The sequence below is a fragment of the Bombina bombina genome, chromosome 1 (assembly GCF_027579735.1).
Source record: "Bombina bombina isolate aBomBom1 chromosome 1, aBomBom1.pri, whole genome shotgun sequence".
Lineage (NCBI taxonomy): Eukaryota > Metazoa > Chordata > Amphibia > Anura > Bombinatoridae > Bombina > Bombina bombina.
This window is the reverse complement of record NC_069499.1, coordinates 957,117,725-957,137,525: the sequence shown is the minus strand read 5'-3', so window position 1 is coordinate 957,137,525 and position 19,801 is coordinate 957,117,725. Positions and strand designations below refer to the sequence as shown.

Here is a 19,801-nt window from a genome sequence, read left to right as displayed (position 1 = left end):
CCTGTTGGGAAGGAGAATATCCCACAAGTAATGGATGAACCCGTGGACTGGATACACCTTTACAAGAGAAAATTGGGTTCAGTGTCCCTTTAACCAGTGCTGGTATTGGAGTACGGTATGGAGCACAATTTTGCCCTACGCTCACTTCTTGCCTAATAACGCCGGGTTTATAAAAACCTGTAATACCAGCGCTGTTGGTAAGTGAGCGGTGAGAATAATGTGCAAGTTAGTAACGCACCCATCTTACTGCAAGACTTGTAATCTAGCCGATAATTCGTTAATTAGTAAACTGCACTATGATTTAAGTTTCTTTTTACTGGGAAACCTGGTATTAGCTTTAAAATAAAGGCAACACAATTCTATAAAACTTTCCTTACTTCTTTTATCTAATTTGCTTTGTTCTCAATTTTTTTTTCTTAAAAAGCATACCTAGGTAGACCTCAGGAGCAACAATGCACTATTGGGAGCTAACCACTGATGTGTTCCACTAGCTACCTGTAGTGCATTGCTGCTCCTTCAACAAAGGATAAAAAAGGAATTAAAGTGATTGCAAAGTTTAATGATTAAGTGCCCAGTAACTAAAAGTAATCTTAGAAACGGGGCGCATTCATTCATTAAAATTCACAATGAAGCTTATTTTTAAAAATACTTACCTCTGAGTTATGGCAAACATAACGTTGATCCTCTGCCTGCAGTTCCTGCTTTCATTAGCATATCGATGATGATCCAGCTTCCTCCAATCGCTGCGTGCCTCACGAGCTGGATGCCAAAGGGGGCACACAACGATTGGAGGATGCCGGATTAGTCATCTATCTGCTTAAGTAAGCAGGAGCTGTGGGTGGAGACTCTGCGTTATGTTTACCATAACGGAAAGGTAAGTATTTTGTGTTAAATAGGCAGGTTTTCTAAATGTTTAAAGTTAAAAACATAATTTATGCTTACCTGATAAATTTATTTCTCTTGTAGTGTATCCAGTCCACGGATCATCCATTACTTGTGGGATATTCTCCTTCCCAACAGGAAGTTGCAAGAGGATCACCCACAGCAGAGCTGCTATATAGCTCCTCCCCTCACTGCCATATCCAGTCATTCGACCGAAACAAGCTGAGAAAGGAGAAACCATAGGGTGCAGTGGTGACTGTAGTTTAATTAAAATTTAGACCTGCCTGAAAAGGACAGGGCGGGCCGTGGACTGGATATACTACAAGAGAAATAAATTTATCAAGTAAGCATAAATTATGTTTTCTCTTGTTAAGTGTATCCAGTCCACGGATCATCCATTACTTGTGGGATACCAATACCAAAGCTAAAGTACACGGATGATGGGAGGGACAAGGCAGGAACTTAAACGGAAGGAACCACTGCCTGTAGAACCTTTCTCCCAGAAACAGCCTCCGAAGAAGCAAAAGTATCAAATTTGTAAAATTTAAAAAAAGTGTGAAGCGAAGACCAAGTTGCAGCCTTGCAAATCTGTTCAACAGAGGCCTCATTTTTAAAGGCCCAGGTGGAAGCCACAGCTCTAGTAGAATGAGCTGTAATCCTTTCAGGAGGCTGCTGTCCAGCAGTCTCATAGGCTAAACGGATTATACTCCGAAGCCAAAAAGAAAGAGAGGTTGCCGAGGCCTTCTGACCTCTCCTCTGTCCAGAGTAAACAACAAACAGGTTAGATGTTTGGCGAAAATCTTTAGTAGCCTGTAAGTAAAACTTCAAGGCATGGACTACGTCTAGATTATGCAAAAGACGTTCCTTCTTTGAAGAAGGATTAGGACATAATGATGGAACAACAATCTCTTGATTGATATTCTTGTTAGAAACCACCTTAGGTAAAAACCCAGGTTTTGTACGCAGAACAACTTTATCTGAATGAAGATCAGATAAGGAGAATCACAATGTAAGGCAGATAACTCCGAGACTCTTCGAGCCGAGGAAATAGCCATCAGAAAAAGAACTTTCCATGAAAGAAGTTTGATATCAATAGAATGAAGGACTTTAAGAACCAAGTTTAAGCTCCAAGGAGGAGCAACAGGTTTAAACACAGGCTTAATTCTAACTAAAGCCTGACAAAATGCCTGAACGTCTGGAACTTCTGCCAGACGCTTGTGTAAAAGAATAGACAGAGCAGAAATCTGTCCCTTTAAAGAACTAGCTGATAATCCTTTGTCCAAACCCTCTTGGAGGAAGGACAATATCCTAGGAATTCTAACCCTACTCCATGAGTAATTCTTGGATTCACACCAATGAAGATATTTACGCCATATCTTGTAGTAAATTTTCCTGGTGACAGGCTTTCGTACCTGTATTAAGGTATCAATTACTGACTCGGAGAAGCCACGCTTGGATAGGATCAAGCGTTCAATCTTCATGCAGTCAGTCTCAGAGAAAGTAGATTTGGATGATTGAAAGGACCTTGTATTAGAAGGTCTTGTCTCAGAGGCAGAGTCCATGGTGGAAAGGATGACATGTCCACTAGGTCTGCATACCAGGTCCTGCGTGGCCACGCAGGCGCGATCAATATCACCGATGCTCTTTCCTGTTTGATTTTGGCAATCAGACGAGGGAGCAGAGGAAACGGTGGAAACACATAAGCCAGGTTGAAGAACCAAGGCGCTGCTAGAGCATCTATCAGTTCCGCTTCTGGGTCCCTGGACCTGGATCCGTAACAAGGAAGCTTGGCGTTCTGGCGAGACGCCATGAGATCCAATTCTGGTTTGCCCCAACGGAGAACCAATTGAGCAAACACCTCCGGATGGAGTTCCCATTCCCCCGGATGAAAAGTCTGACGACTTAGAAACTCCGCCTCCCAGTTCTCTACACCTGGGATATGGATCGCTGACAGGTGGCAAGAGTGAGTCTCTGCCCAGCAAATTATCTTGGAGACTTCTGACATCGCTAGGGAACTCCTGGTTCCCCTTTGATGGTTGATGTAAGCCACAGTCGTGATGTTGTCCGACTGAAATCTGATGAACCTCAGTGTTGCTAGCTGAGGCCAAGCCAGAAGAGCATTGAATATTGCTCTTAACTCCATATTGCTCTTAATATTTATTGGGAGGAGTTTCTCCTCCTGAGTCCATGAACCCTGAGCCTTCAGGGAGTTCCAGACTGCACCCCAACCTAGAAGGCGGGCATCTGTTGTTACAATTGTCCAATCTGGTCTGCGAAAGGTCATACCCTTGGACAGATGGGCCCGAGATAACCACCAGAGAAGAGAATCTCTGGTTTCCTGATCCAGATTTAGTAGAGGGGACAAATCTGTGTAATCCCCATTCCACTGACTGAGCATGCATAATTGCAGCGGTCTGAGATGCAGGCGTGCGAATGGCACTATGTCCATCGCCGCTACCATTAAGCCGATTACTTCCATGCACTGAGCCACCGTGGGGCGCGGAATGGAGTGAAGAACACGGCAAGCATTTAGAAGTTTTGATAACCTGGACTCCGTCAGGTAAATTTTCATTTCTACAGAATCTATTAGAGTCCCTAGGAAGGAAACCCTTGTGAGAGGAGATAGAGAACTCTTTTTCTTCGTTCACTTTCCACCCATGCGACCGCAGGAATGCCAGAACTATCTCTGTATGAGATTTGGCAATTTGAAAGCTTGACGCCTGTATCAGGATGTCGTCCAGGTAAGGAGCCACCGCTATGCCTCGCGGTCTTAGGACCGCCAGAAGTGAGCTCAGAACCTTTGTAAAAATTCTTGGGGCTGTAGCCAACCCGAATGGAAGAGCTACAAATTGGTAATGCCTGTCTAGAAAGGCAAACATCAGGAACTGATGATGATTCTTGTGAATCGGAATGTGAAGGTAGGTATCCTTTAAGTCCACTGTGGTCATGTACTGACCCTCTTGGATCATGGGTAAAATGGTTCAAATAGTTTCCATCTTGAATGACAGAACTCTGAGGAATTTGTTTAGGATCTTTAAATCCAAAATTGGTCTGAAGGTTCCCTCTTTTTTGGGAACCACAAACAGATTTGAATAAAACCCCTGTCCTTGTTCCGTCCGCGGAACTGGATGGATCACTCCCATTACAAAGAGATCTTGTACACAGCTTAGGAATGCCTCTTTCTTTATCTGGTTTGCAGATAATCTTGAAAGGTGAAATCTCCCTTGTGGAGGAGAAGCTTTGAAGTCCAGAAGATATCCCTGAGATATGATCTCCAACGCCCAGGGATCCTGAACATCTCTTGCCCACACCTGGGCGAAGAGAGAGAGTCTGCCCCCTACTAGATCAGTTGTCGGATAGGGGGCTGCTCCTTCATGCTATCTTAGAGGCAGCAGCAGGCTTTCTGGCCTGCTTGCCCTTGTTCCAGGACTGGTTAGGTTTCCAGGCCTGCTTGGATTGAGCAAAAGTTCCCTCTTGTTTTCAAGCAGAGGAAGTTGATGCTGCACCTGCCTTGAAATTTCGAAAGGCACGAAAATTAGACTGTTTGGCCTTTGATTTGGCCCTGTCCTCCAGAAATGTCAGCAATAATTTCTTTCAAACCAGGCCCGAATAAGGTCTGCCCCTTGAAAGGAATGTTGAGTAATTTAGACTTTGAAGTCACATCAGCTGACCAAGATTTGAGCCATAGCGCCCTACGCGCCTGGATGGCGAATCCGGAATTCTTAGCCGTTAGTTTAGTCAAATGAACAATGGCATCAGAAACAAATGAGTTAGCTAGCTTAAGAGTTCTAAGCTTGTCAACAATTTCAGTCAATGGAGCTGTATGGATGGCCTCTTCCAGGGCCTCAAACCAGAACGCCGCCGCAGCAGTGACAGGCGCAATGCATGCAAGGGGCTGTAAAATAAAACCTTGTTGAATAAACATTTTCTTAAGGTAACCCTCCAATTTTTTATCCATTGGATCTGAAAAAGCACAACTGTCCTCAACCGGGATAGTGGTACGCTTTGCTAAAGTAGAAACTGCTCCCTCCACCTTAGGGACAGTCTGCCATAAGTCCCGTGTAGTGGCATCTATTGGAAACATTTTTCAAAATATAGGAGGTGGGGAAAAGGGCACACCGGGCCTATCCCACTCCTTACTAATAATTTCTGTAAGCCTTTTAGGTATTGGAAAAACATCAGTACTCACCGGCACTGCATAGTATTTATCCAGCCTACACAATTTCTCTGGCACTGCAATTGTGTCACAGTCATTCAGAGCAGCTAATACCTCCCCAAGCAATACACGGAGGTTCTCAAGCTTAAATTTAAAATTAGAAATCTCTGAATCAGGTCTCCCCGATTCAGAGACGTCACCCACAGACTGAAGCTCTCCGTCCTCAGGTTCTGCATATTGTGACGCAGTATCAGACATGGCTCTTACAGCATCTACGCGATCTGTATCTCGTCTAACTCCAGAGCTATCGCGCTTGCCTCTCAATTCAGGCAATCTGGATAATACCTCTGACAGGGTATTATTCATGATTGCAGCCATGTCCTGCAAAGTAATCGCTATGGGCGTCCCTGATGTACTTGGCGCCATATTAGCGTGCGTCCCTTGAGCGGGAGGCGAAGGGCCCGACACGTGGGGAGAGTTAGTCGGCATAACTTCCCCCTCGACAGACCCCTCTGGTGACAATTCTTTTATAGATAAAGACTGATCTTTACTGTTTAAGGTGAAATCAATACATTTAGTACACATTCTCCTATGGGGCTCCAGCATGGCTTTTAAACATAATGAACAAGTATCCTCTGTTTAGCAATGAGACTAGCAAGCTTGGAAAACACTTTAAAGCAAGTTAACAAGCAATATAAAAAACGTTACTGTGCCTTTAAGAGAAACAAATTTTGACAAAATTTGAAATAACAGTGAAAAAAGGCAGTTACACTAACAAAATTTTTACAGTGTATGTAACAAGTCAGCAGAGCATTGCACCCGCTTGCAAATGGATGATTAACCCCTTAATAACAAAAACAGAATAATAAATGACAAAAACTTTTTTTTTTTTTTAAAACAGTCACAACTGCCACAGGTTGTTACCCTCCTCAAACACGACTTTGAAGCCTTTTGAGCCCTTCAGAGATGTCCTGTATCATGCAGAGGGAAGCTGAATGTCTCTGTCAGTATTTTTAGCTGCACAGAAAAGCACTAAAAAAGGCCCCTCCCACTCATATTACAACAGTGGAAAGCCTAAGGAAACTGTTTCTAGGCAAAAATCAAGCCAGCCATGTGGAAAAAAACTAGGCCCCAATAAGTTTTGTCACCAAACATATATAAAAACGATTAACATGCCAGCAAACGTTTTATATTACACTTTTATAAGAGTATGTATCTCTGTTACTAAGCCTGATACCAGTCGCTATCACTGCATTTAAGGCTTAACTTACATTAATCCGGTATCAGCAGCATTTTTCTAGCAAATTCCATCCCTAGAAATATGTTAACTGCACATACCTTATTGCAGGAAAACCTGCACGCCATTCCCCCTCTGAAGTTACTTCACTCCTCAGAATATGTGAGAACGGCAGTGGATATTAGTTACTTCTGCTAAGATCATAGAAATCACAGGCAGATTCTTCTTCTAATGCTGCCTGAGATGAAACAGCACACTCCGGTACCATTTAAAAATAACAAACTTTTGATTGAAGTTAAAAAACTAACTATAATACACCACTCTCCTCTTACTACGTCCATCTTTGTTGAGAGTTGCAAGAGAATGACTGGATATGGCAGTGAGGGGAGGAGCTATATAGCAGCTCTGCTGTGGGTGATCCTCTTGCAACTTCCTGTTGGGAAGGAGAATATCCAACAAGTAATGGATGATCCGTGGACTGGTTACACTTAACAAGAGAAATGTCAGCTTCTTTATTGCAAATCATGTAGGGTCCGTATAGGTTGAACTATGAAGATAAGAAGATGGATTTCTGTCTTCTTTCAACCTCATCTACTATGTTACTACATTACTATTTTAAAGAAAATAAATACTATTCTAAACTTTTACAACTAAAAATAGCTAAAAGCATTAATATTTAGATTAAAAGTTCTATATCTTGATAGCGCTGAGCTCACCTGATCAGTAGGCGTGTAGTCATTTTGCTGTACAACATCAATTTTATCTAGAAAACTAAAGGAGGAAAACAAATTACAACCACACTTAAACAAAGCAAGCATATAAAACATTAAACCATTGACATTATCAGATTGAACAGTATCCTAAAGCATATTACATATCTACTCACTAAGGCAATGCTTGACAAATCTGTTTAAAAATTAGGAGCCAGACAGTTGAATTTCTATATAGATATATGGAGAATAACCCAAAAAGTTAGGAGCAGGGGTAAACTTCTAGGAGCCAGTGGCTCCCAGGCACCTGGGTTTGTCAAGCCCTGTACTAAGGTATATTAAAATGTCACAAGTGTGTTTGTCCTTGATAAAAGGTATCATACTATTGTGAAAACTGTTCTTTAAGATTGCTAGGAGAGAAACACATCTATGTGGTATATAAAGAACCACACATTACAAAATGTTACAATGCAATGGCACAATATGGTTCTTTACACACTCCAAGCACAAAAAGGATTGGAAAGTCAAAATTAAGCTTGCATGATTCAGATAGAGCATGTCATTTAAAGACCCTTTTAAATTAACTTCTATTTTCAAATGTACTTGTCTCTTTATATCCGTTGTTGAAAAAAAGAATACGCACATATGCTACACTAGTGGGAGCTAGTTGCTGATTGCACACATTTGTCTCTTATGATTGTCCAACTAGATATGTTTAGCTAGCTGGCAGTAGTGTATTGCTGTTCTTTCAACAAAGAATAACAAGATAATGAAGCAAATTTGATAATAGAAGTAAATTAAAAAGTTATTTAAAATTGTATGTTCTATCCAAATCATGAAAGAACATCTTAAGGTTTCCTGTGCATTTAACCTTTTTTTAAAAAAATATTTTTATTGAAGACAAAAAGTATACACCATATATAGACAATATACAAAATAATATCCTCCAATCATAACAAGAGTAAATATATTGAATCAAAGTCCTCGTTTTTCTTCCAAAGACTTGATATATTAGGTCACTCTTGGACCTTTTCAAGTGATTTTGATAAAGTCCAGGGGATGTTATATCTCCAGAACAAAGGAAATCAGCATCTTACTTAAAGGGGGATCGTTACAGATGTGATGTAAGCAGATTGTAGTCCAGATACTGAAACCAGAGCTAAACATAGTATATTCACAACGTCTCGACACAAACTATTAACCATGGAACAATTATAATATAGATTAATAAAACTCGCTGTTGTAAATTAATGACATAAAATAAGAAACTAAGCATGTAGCTTTTTTAGATAAGTAATGCATAAACTACTTTGGAATGAAAGACTTCCCATTCATGCAGGCTAATCTATAGACTCAGTCCGAGAGCGTAAGTTGATTTTCCATATTTATAAAAGTAAGCTAAAAGGAAAATGGTGATTAACTATGGGTAAGTTGCTATGTTAATGAGTTATATCTATGTCTGAAGATGACGTTAATGGCGTGCAGTATTCTGTACGTGTTATGTCTATCTCACAGTCCGGCCGCAGACCGCCAGACAAGACAGCGTTAATGTGTCTGCACCACCGCCTGATTTGGATTTCCGTGAGTTCTAATAGCCCACCTTCTGTGTAACATGAGTAATGTTTTACCCAGTGGCCCCCCACTAACCCCCAGAGCACACACACCTGTCTATAAAGTATGAAGGAGAACGAGGGCACTTCGCCAAACAACTATATATGCATGCTAGGTTAGGACTTCAGTCAAGATAAATGCATGAATTGTAAGCACCTTAATGGAGATTCTGCTTTTCTCCACCCACCCGTTGTGTATAGAACTATGGTGAATTTGTATACGTAAGAATTAAAAGTAAACAATATATAACAAACGTTGCCACCCTAACAACTCTTAAACCTCATGTGCATAGATAACAACATTCTAAGACAGAACAAAACTTTTTTACTTAGGATATGCCAAGATTAAGATACTTAGCTAGAGTCCAAATGTTCTCCACTCTGTTTGCTCTATATGGCGTTTGCTAGGTAACAGCAAACACCCATGGTAGGTGTCCTATCTTAGATTTTGAACTTGGTGCGGTCAAAGATGAGCTGATATGTCTTCCTACTGGTCCTGCTCTATCTTGTTCCATTATCATTGAGGATTTTTTAGTAGCAGGCTCCAGATCTGCTTTATGCTGCATTGTTTTGTGGAATCCATATCTTGCCGAGCAAATTTCAAGAAGATTTCTGGAAGATCGCTAAAAAGCAGGAAGCTTGAGACATCAGAGATCACGGTCACCCTGGAGCTCCAAGGCAGTTCCTCTGGCTCCGATTTGAGCCCGCTCTGGTAAAGCAGACGTGCTATCTCCAGGCGATGACCATATGTTTTGTCCGCACCTTCTTTATATCCTTTACTGCTGCGTCTTAGTAGTTACATTTTTTTCGGGCGCCATCTTGGTTTTATGGCTACGCTGCTGCAGCTCATCCCTCTGCAATGGGAAAAGACACGCTGTATTTGGACTGTTCCAGTAGGCGCCATCTGTCAACCTGGTCTGTTCAGCTGGTATGAGCAGAGGTAGTAGGGTATTATCTAGCTGCAGGGGCTCTCCATTTATCTGTGTGTTGAGAGCGGCAACCTTCGTGGGCTCCGTGCATAGTTCGGATCTCTGGCCCATAGTTTGCTGAGTAGTTTGCGCTGGGGCTGTAACTTAGGGTATTCTTTTTATAAGAAGTTGTAGCTCGCTCTCAGACAGCGCCTTCTCTATTAGTGGTTGAAAAAGTTCTTCTAGTCTGGTGAGAAACATGTCCCACTTGTCAAGAAGGGGTTTACCTCGCATTGTGGCTGTAGAGATCAGTGTCCTTTCTAATTTTTATTGTGCTGTGTAGGAGTCTGCAGGCGATATAGCGTGTCGACACTAAGCAAAAATGCAAACAGCTTTGGCCATACACCCCGGGGAATCCGGGTGGGAGGGGGGAGGCACCGCCTGTAGGTTCGCCACCGCTACAGGCCTCAGGTGTCCTTTTCCGACCCTGGGGTCATTAATACAGCAATCTTGTTATATAGTGTTAGTAATCTTGCATGGTCACGAATCCAGTCGTGTGAGCTCTCGTTGTTGTGAATATTAAGCAATAACCGGCGGATTATAAACTCTTCTCCCGGAGCTCTAGAGAAATGTGACCGCTCAGAGCCGCTACTTGGACACGCCCCCTCCTGTGCATTTAAGCTATGATTCCCTATCTACAAATAAGTACCCTCCAGTCAAGAAGGACATACCACTCAGATATTAAATTTACACCCCCTGAATGGAGAATTAAAAAAAAAAAAAAAAGCTTTCCAGTTTATTTCTATTAAACTGAAGTATTTATCTTCTTATCAACTTATTTCCATACATAGGTAGGAATTCTAGAGTCTACTTTAGTTTGCATACTTTATGCCTAATATTGTTACAAAACAGTTGTCACATGCACACTCCTGAGCCTTCCTCAGTGTGCTCTCTCAAGAGAAGTAGATGAATTTCAACCAAAGATCTCAAGAAATAGTAGTATAAGTTGGTAATAGAACTAAAATGGAAAGATTTAATTATTTTTTATTTTATAAAACTACTCAATTTCTGAATTATGAAAGATGAAATTTTGACTCCAACGGCTAGATTACGAGTTTTGCGGTAAGAGGGGTGCGTTACAAACTTACACATTATTCTCACCGCTCACATTCCTACAGTGCTGGTATTACAGGTTTTTATAAACCCGGCGTTAGCAGGCAAGAAGTGAGCGTAGAGCAAAATTGTGCTCCATACCGCACTCCAATACCAGCGCTGCTTAAGTCAGTGGTGAGCTTGTTGTACATGCTCGTGCACGATTTCCCCATAGACATCAATGGGGAGAGCTGGCTGAGAAAAAGTCTAACACCTGCAATAAAGCAACGTAAAGCTCAGTAACGCAGCACCATTGATTCCTATGGGGAAACACATTTTATGTTTACACCTAACACCCTAACATGAACCCCGAGAGGCCTATTTAACAAATGTCTGTAGGACCTGGTCCAGGCGGACAGGGTTATGGAGCAGCGGTCTATAGATTTTCTGTTTCTGGCGAGCCTGGAGGCACCCCCGACACCTACATTACACTTATTAACCCTTAATCTGCCGCCCCGATACCTACATTATACTTATTAACCCCTAATCTGCCGCTCCGGACATCGCCGACACTATAATAAACATATTAACCCCTAAACCGCCGCACTCCCGCATCACAAACATTAGTTAAATATTATTAACCCCTAATCTGCCGCCCCCAACTTCGCCGCCACTATACTAAGGTTATTAACCCCTAAATCTAAGTCTAACCCTAACACCCCCTAACTTAAATATAATTAAATTAAATCTAAATAAAACCTACTATTCAGAACGAAATAATTCCTATTTAAAAATAAATACTTACCTATAAAATAAACCCCAAGATAGCTACAATATACCTAATAGTTACATTGTAGCTAGCTTAGGATTTATTTTTATTTTACAGGCAAGTTTGTATTTATTTTAACTAGGTAGAATAGTTACAACCCCCCCAACAGTAAAACCCCCAACCACACAACCAACCCCCCAAATAAAACCCTAACTATTAAAACCTAAGCTCCCCATTGCCCTGAAAAGAGAATCTGAATGGGCATTGCCCTTAAAAGGGCATTTAGTTCTATTGCAGCCCAAACCCCTAATCTAAAAATAAAACCCACCCAATAAACCCTTAAAAAATCCTAACACTAACCCCCGAAGATCCACTTACAGTTTTGGAGGTCCGACATCCATTCTCAACGAAGCCGGGAGAAGTCTTCATCGAAGCAGAAAGAAGTCCTCAACGAAGCCGGGAGAAGTCTTCATCGAAGCAGAAAGAAGTCCTCAACGAAGCCGGGAGAAGTCTTCATCCAAGACGGCATCTTCGTTCCATCTTCATCCATCCGGCGCGGGTCCATCTTCAAGACATCTGACGCGGAGCATCCTCTTCTGACGACGACTACCCGACGAATGAAGGTTCCTTTAAGTGACGTCATCCAAGATGGCGTCCCTTAGATTCCGACTGGCTGATAGAATTCTACCTTAGAAAAGATTCTTAGAGCTGTCGCTAGGCCAAAATGAAGAGCGAAAAATTGGTAAAGCTGGTCTAGAAAAGAGAATCTCAGAAACTGAAAATAAACTGGATGAATCAGAATATGAAGATATGCACCCTGTAAGTCTATGGTGGACATATAATGCCCTTACTGAACAAAAGGCAGAATAGTCCTTATAATCACCATTTTGAAAATTGGAACTCTTACAATAATGATTCAAAAAAAATTTCAGATCCAGAACCGGCCTGAATGAATTTTCTTTCTTTGGGACAATGAATAGATTTGAATAAAACCCCAAACCCTGTTCCTGAAACGGAACTGGCGAGATTCACCCTGAAACTCCAGGTCTGAAACACACTTCAGGAAAGCCTAAGCCTTTACTGGATTTTGCTGGAATGCGTGAGAGAAAATATCTTCTCACAGGAGGTCTTACTCTGAATCCTATTCGGCACCCCTGAGAAATCTTAATCTGCCCCCTACCAGCTGAGCTGGAATGAGGGCTGCACCTACATGCGGACTTAGGGACTGGTGGCTTTGGTTCCTTAAAAGGTTTGGATTTAATCAAATTTGAAGAAAATTTCCAATTGGAAACAGATTCCTTGGGGGAATAGGTTTCTGTTCCTTATTTAGTCAAAAGGAACAAAAACAGTTAGAAGCTTTAGATTTACCCTTAAGTTTTATCCTAAGGCAAAAAACTCCCTTCCCCCAGTGACAGTTGAGATAATCAAATTCAAATGAGAACCAAATAACTTATTACCTTGGAAAGAAAGAGATAGCAATCTGGACTTAGAAGTCATGTCAGTATTCCAAGATTTAAGCCACAAAGCTCTTCTAGCTAAAGACATAGATTCAACATCAATTTTGATGAAAAAAATGGCATCACAAATAAACTGATTAGCATGTTGAAGAAAGCGAACAATGCTAGACAAATAACAGAATTTATGTTTACCTGATAAATTACTTTCTCCAACGGTGTGTCCGGTCCACGGCGTCATCCTTACTTGTGGGATATTCTCCTCCCCAACAGGAAATGGCAAAGAGCCCAGCAAAGCTGGTCACATGATCCCTCCTAGGCTCCGCCTACCCCAGTCATTCGACCGACGTTAAGGAGGAATATTTGCATAGGAGAAACCATATGGTACCGTGGTGACTGTAGTTAAAGAAAATAAATTATCAGACCTGATTAAAAAAACCAGGGCGGGCCGTGGACCGGACACACCGTTGGAGAAAGTAATTTATCAGGTAAACATAAATTCTGTTTTCTCCAACATAGGTGTGTCCGGTCCACGGCGTCATCCTTACTTGTGGGAACCAATACCAAAGCTTTAGGACACGGATGAAGGGAGGGAGCAAATCAGGTCACCTAAATGGAAGGCACCACGGCTTGCAAAACCTTTCTCCCAAAAATAGCCTCAGAAGAAGCAAAAGTATCAAACTTGTAAAATTTGGTAAAAGTGTGCAGTGAAGACCAAGTCGCTGCCCTACATATCTGATCAACAGAAGCCTCGTTCTTGAAGGCCCATGTGGAAGCCACAGCCCTAGTGGAATGAGCTGTGATTCTTTCGGGAGGCTGCCGTCCGGCAGTCTCGTAAGCCAATCTGATGATGCTTTTAATCCAAAAAGAGAGAGAGGTAGAAGTTGCTTTTTGACCTCTCCTTTTACCAGAATAAACAACAAACAAGGAAGATGTTTGTCTAAAATCCTTTGTAGCATCTAAATAGAATTTTAGAGCGCGAACAACATCCAAATTGTGCAACAAACGTTCCTTCTTTGAAACCGGTTTCGGACACAGAGAAGGTACGATAATCTCCTGGTTAATGTTTTTGTTAGAAACAACTTTTGGAAGAAAACCAGGTTTAGTACGTAAAACCACCTTATCTGCATGGAACACCAGATAAGGAGGAGAACACTGCAGAGCAGATAATTCTGAAACTCTTCTAGCAGAAGAAATTGCAACTAAAAACAAAACTTTCCAAGATAATAACTTAATATCAACGGAATGTAAGGGTTCAAACGGAACCCCCTGAAGAACTGAAAGAACTAAATTGAGACTCCAAGGAGGAGTCAAAGGTTTGTAAACAGGCTTAATTCTAACCAGAGCCTGAACAAAGGCTTGAACATCTGGCACAGCTGCCAGCTTTTTGTGAAGCAACACAGACAAGGCAGAAATCTGTCCCTTCAGGGAACTTGCAGATAATCCTTTTTCCAATCCTTCTTGAAGGAAGGATAGAATCTTAGGAATCTTAACCTTGTCCCAAGGGAATCCTTTAGATTCACACCAACAGATATATTTTTTCCAAATTTTGTGGTAAATCTTTCTAGTTACAGGCTTTCTGGCCTGAACAAGAGTATCGATAACAGAATCTGAGAACCCTCGCTTTGATAAGATCAAGCGTTCAATCTCCAAGCAGTCAGCTGGAGTGAAACCAGGTTCGGATGTTCGAACGGACCCTGAACAAGAAGGTCTCGTCTCAAAGGTAGCTTCCAAGGTGGAGCCGATGACATATTCACCAGATCTGCATACCAAGTCCTGCGTGGCCACGCAGGAGCTATCAAGATCACCGACGCCCTCTCCTGATTGATCCTGGCTACCAGCCTGGGGATGAGAGGGAACGGCGGGAACACATAAGCTAGTTTGAAGGTCCAAGGTGCTACTAGTGCATCCACTAGAGCCGCCTTGGGATCCCTGGATCTGGACCCGTAGCAAGGAACTTTGAAGTTCTGACGAGAGGCCATCAGATCCATGTCTGGAATGCCCCACAGCTGAGTGACTTGGGCAAAGATTTCCGGATGGAGTTCCCACTCCCCCGGATGCAATGTCTGACGACTCAGAAAATCCGCTTCCCAATTTTCCACTCCTGGGATGTGGATAGCGGACAGGTGGCAGGAGTGAGACTCCGCCCATAGAATGATTTTGGTCACTTCTTCCATCGCTAGGGAACTCCTTGTTCCCCCCTGATGGTTGATGTACGCAACAGTTGTCATGTTGTCTGATTGAAACCGTATGAACTTGGCCCTCGCTAGCTGAGGCCAAGCCTTGAGAGCATTGAATATCGCTCTCAGTTCCAGAATATTTATCGGTAGAAGAGATTCTTCCCGAGACCAAAGACCCTGAGCTTTCAGGGATCCCCAGACCGCGCCCCAGCCCATCAGACTGGCGTCGGTCGTGACAATGACCCACTCTGGTCTGCGGAATGTCATCCCTTGTGACAGGTTGTCCAGGGACAGCCACCAACGGAGTGAGTCTCTGGTCCTCTGATTTACTTGTATCTTCGGAGACAAGTCTGTATAATCCCCATTCCACTGACTGAGCATGCACAGTTGTAATGGTCTTAGATGAATGCGCGCAAAAGGAACTATGTCCATTGCCGCTACCATCAACCCGATCACTTCCATGCACTGAGCTATGGAAGGAAGAGGAACGGAATGAAGTATCCGACAAGAGTCTAGAAGCCTTGTTTTTCTGGCCTCTGTCAGAAATATCCTCATTTCTAAGGAGTCTATTATTGTTCCCAAGAAGGGAACCCTTGTTGACGGAGATAGAGAACTCTTTTCCACGTTCACTTTCCATCCGTGAGATCTGAGAAAGGCCAGGACGATGTCCGTGTGAGCCTTTGCTTGAGGAAGGGACGACGCTTGAATCAGAATGTCGTCCAAGTAAGGTACTACAGCAATGCCCCTTGGTCTTAGCACAGCTAGAAGGGACCCTAGTACCTTTGTGAAAATCCTTGGAGCAGTGGCTAATCCGAAAGGAAGCGCCACGAACTGGTAATGCTTGTCCAGGAATGCGAACCTTAGGAACCGATGATGTTCCTTGTGGATAGGAATATGTAGATACGCATCCTTTAAATCCACCGTGGTCATGAATTGACCTTCCTGGATGGAAGGAAGAATAGTTCGAATGGTTTCCATCTTGAACGATGGAACCTTGAGAAACTTGTTTAAGATCTTGAGATCTAAGATTGGTCTGAACGTTCCCTCTTTTTTGGGAACTATGAACAGATTGGAGTAGAACCCCATCCCTTGTTCTCTTAATGGAACAGGATGAATCACTCCCATTTTTAACAGGTCTTCTACACAATGTAAGAATGCCTGTCTTTTTATGTGGTCTGAAGACAACTGAGACCTGTGGAACCTCCCCCTTGGGGGAAGTCCCTTGAATTCCAGAAGATAACCTTGGGAGACTATTTCTAGCGCCCAAGGATCCAGAACATCTCTTGCCCAAGCCTGAGCGAAGAGAGAGAGTCTGCCCCCCACCAGATCCGGTCCCGGATCGGGGGCCAACATTTCATGCAGTCTTGGTAGCAGTGGCAGGTTTCTTGGCCTGCTTTCCCTTGTTCCAGCCTTGCATTGGTCTCCAAGCTGGCTTGGCTTGAGAAGTATTACCCTCTTGCTTAGAGGACGTAGCACCTCGGGCTGGTCCGTTTCTACGAAAGGGACGAAAATTAGGTTTATTTTTTGCCTTGAAAGGCCGATCCTGAGGAAGGGCGTGGCCCTTACCCCCAGTGATATCAGAGATAATCTCTTTCAAGTCAGGGCCAAACAGCGTTTTCCCCTTGAAAGGAATGTTAAGTAGCTTGTTCTTGGAAGACGCATCAGCCGACCAAGATTTCAACCAAAGCGCTCTGCGCGCCACAATAGCAAACCCAGAATTCTTAGCCGCTAACCTAGCCAATTGCAAAGTGGCGTCTAGGGTGAAAGAATTAGCCAATTTGAGAGCATTGATTCTGTCCATAATCTCCTCATAAGGAGGAGAATCACTATCGACCGCCTTTATCAGCTCATCGAACCAGAAACATGCGGCTGTAGCGACAGGGACAATGCATGCAATTGGTTGTAGAAGGTAACCCTGCTGAACAAACATCTTTTTAAGCAAACCTTCTAATTTTTTATCCATAGGATCTTTGAAAGCACAACTATCCTCTATGGGTATAGTGGTGCGTTTGTTTAAAGTGGAAACCGCTCCCTCGACCTTGGGGACTGTCTGCCATAAGTCCTTTCTGGGGTCGACCAAAGGAAACAATTTTTTAAATATGGGGGGAGGGACGAAAGGAATACCGGGCCTTTCCCATTCTTTATTAACAATGTCCGCCACCCGCTTGGGTATAGGAAAAGCTTCTGGGAGCCCCGGCACCTCTAGGAACTTGTCCATTTTACATAGTTTCTCTGGGATGACCAACTTGTCACAATCATCCAGAGTGGATAATACCTCCTTAAGCAGAATGCGGAGATGTTCAAACTTAAATTTAAATGCAATCACATCAGGTTCAGCCTGTTGAGAAATGTTCCCTGAATCAGTAATTTCTCCCTCAGACAAAACCTCCCTGGCCCCCTCAGACTGGGTTAGGGGCCCTTCAGAGATATTAGTATCAGCGTTGCCATGCTCTTCAGTATCTAAAACAGAGCAGCCGCGCTTACGCTGACAAGTGTTCATTTGGGCTAAAATGTTTTTGACAGAATTATCCATTACAGCCGTTAATTGTTGCATAGTAAGGAGTATTGGCGCGCTAGATGTACTAGGGGCCTCCTGAGTGGGCAAGACTCGTGTAGACGAAGGAGGGAATGATGCAGTACCATGCTTACTCCCCTCACTTGAGGAATCATCTTGGGCATCATTGTCATTATCACATAAATCACATTTATTTAAATGAATAGGAATTCTGGCTTCCCCACATTCAGAACACAGTCTATCTGGTAGTTCAGACATGTTAAACAGGCATAAATTTGATAACAAAGTACAAAAAACGTTTTAAAATAAAACCGTTACTGTCACTTTAAATTTTAAACTGAACACACTTTATTACTGCAATTGCGAAAAAACATGAAGGAATTGTGCAAAATTCACCAAATTTTCACCACAGTGTCTTAAAGCCTTAAAAGTATTGCACACCAAATTTGGAAGCTTTAACCCTTAAAATAACGGAACCGGAGCCGTTTTAAACTTTAACCCCTTTACAGTCCCTGGTATCTGCTTTGCTGAGACCCAACCAAGCCCAAAGGGGAATACGATACCAAATGACGCCTTCAGAAAGTCTTTTCTAAGTATCAGAGCTCCTCACACATGCGACTGCATGCCATGCCTCTCAAAAACAAGTGCGCCACACCGGCGCGAAAATGAGGCTCTGCTTATGCTTTGGGAAAGCCCCTAAGGAATAAGGTGTCTAATACAGTGCCTGCCGATATTCTTATATCAAAATACCCAGATAAAATGATTCCTCAAGGCTAAATATGTGTTAATAATGAATCGATTTAGCCCAGAAAAGTCTACAGTCTTAATAAGCCCTTGTGAAGCCCTTATTTACGATCGTAATAAACATGGCTTACCGGATCCCATAGGGAAAATGACAGCTTCCAGCATTACATCGTCTTGTTAGAATGTGTCATACCTCAAGCAGCAAGAGACTGCATACTGTTCCCCCAACTGAAGTTAATTGCTCTCAACAGTCCTGTGTGGAACAGCCATGGATTTTAGTTACGGTTGCTAAAATCATTTTCCTCATACAAACAGAAATCTTCATCTCTTTTCTGTTTCTGAGTAAATAGTACATACCAGCACTATTTCAAAATAACAAACTCTTGATTGAATAATAAAAACTACAGTTAAACACTAAAAAAACTCTAAGCCATCTCCGTGGAGATGTTGCCTGTACAACGGCAAAGAGAATGACTGGGGTAGGCGGAGCCTAGGAGGGATCATGTGACCAGCTTTGCTGGGCTCTTTGCCATTTCCTGTTGGGGAGGAGAATATCCCACAAGTAAGGATGACGCCGTGGACCGGACACACCTATGTTGGAGAAAATAATCCAATTCTTGTTGCGCTAATTTCCAACCAAAAAGTTGATGCAGCTGCAACATCAGCCAAAGAAAATGCAGGCCTGAGAAGATGACCTGAATATAAATAGGCTTTCTTAAGATAAGATTCAAGTTTCCTATCTAAAGGATCTTAAAAAAAGAAGTACTATCTTCCATAGGAATAGTAGTACGCTAAGCAAGAGTAGAGATAGCCCCATCAACTTTGGGGATCTTTTCCCAAAACTCCAATGTAAATGCTGGCAAAGGATACAATTCATTTTTAAAAAAAAAAAAACCTTTAAAGAAGGAATAAAAAGAAGTACCAGGCCTATTCCATTCCTTAGAAATCATAACAGAAATAGCATCAGGAACTGGAAAAACCTCTGGAATAACCACAAGAGGTTTATAAACAGAATTTAAAAACGTTTCCTAGTTTTAATATCAAGAGGACTAGTCTCCTCAATATCCAATATAATCAACACTTCTTTAACAAAAAACAAATATACTCCATTTAAAATAAATAAGTAGATTTGTCAGTGTCAATATCTGAGGAAGGATCTTCTGAATCAGATAGATCCTCATCAGAGAAGGATAATTCAGTATGTTGTCGGTCATTTGAAATTTCATCAACTTTATGAGAAGTTTTAAAAGACCTTTACATTTATTAGAAGGCGGAATGGCAGACAAAGCCTTCTGAATAGAATCAGCAATAAATTCTTATAAATTCACAGGTATATCTTGTACATTAGATGTTAAAGGAACAGCAACATGCAAAGTACTATTACTGATGGACACATTCTCTGCATGTAAAAGTTTATCATGACAACTTATTACAAACCACAACTGGAGATAAAATCTCCACAAGATTACAACAAATGTACTTAGCTTTGGTAGAACTGTTATCAGTCAGCAGGGTTCCAACAGTGATTTCTGAGACAGGAACAG

At 42.2% G+C, this 19,801-nt stretch overlaps 1 protein-coding gene across 2 annotated transcripts in view; it reads right to left on the bottom strand.

The window, feature by feature from the left end:
• Positions 1-19,801, bottom strand: part of GNAS (GNAS complex locus) — a 1,129,774-nt gene that overhangs the window by 203,560 nt on the left and 906,413 nt on the right. For both annotated transcript variants that reach the window (XM_053705050.1, XM_053705108.1), the window contains exon 6: positions 6,992-7,046. In XM_053705050.1, coding sequence (XP_053561025.1) covers positions 6,992-7,046 — 55 coding nt within the window. The remainder of the gene's footprint in view (positions 1-6,991; positions 7,047-19,801) is intronic.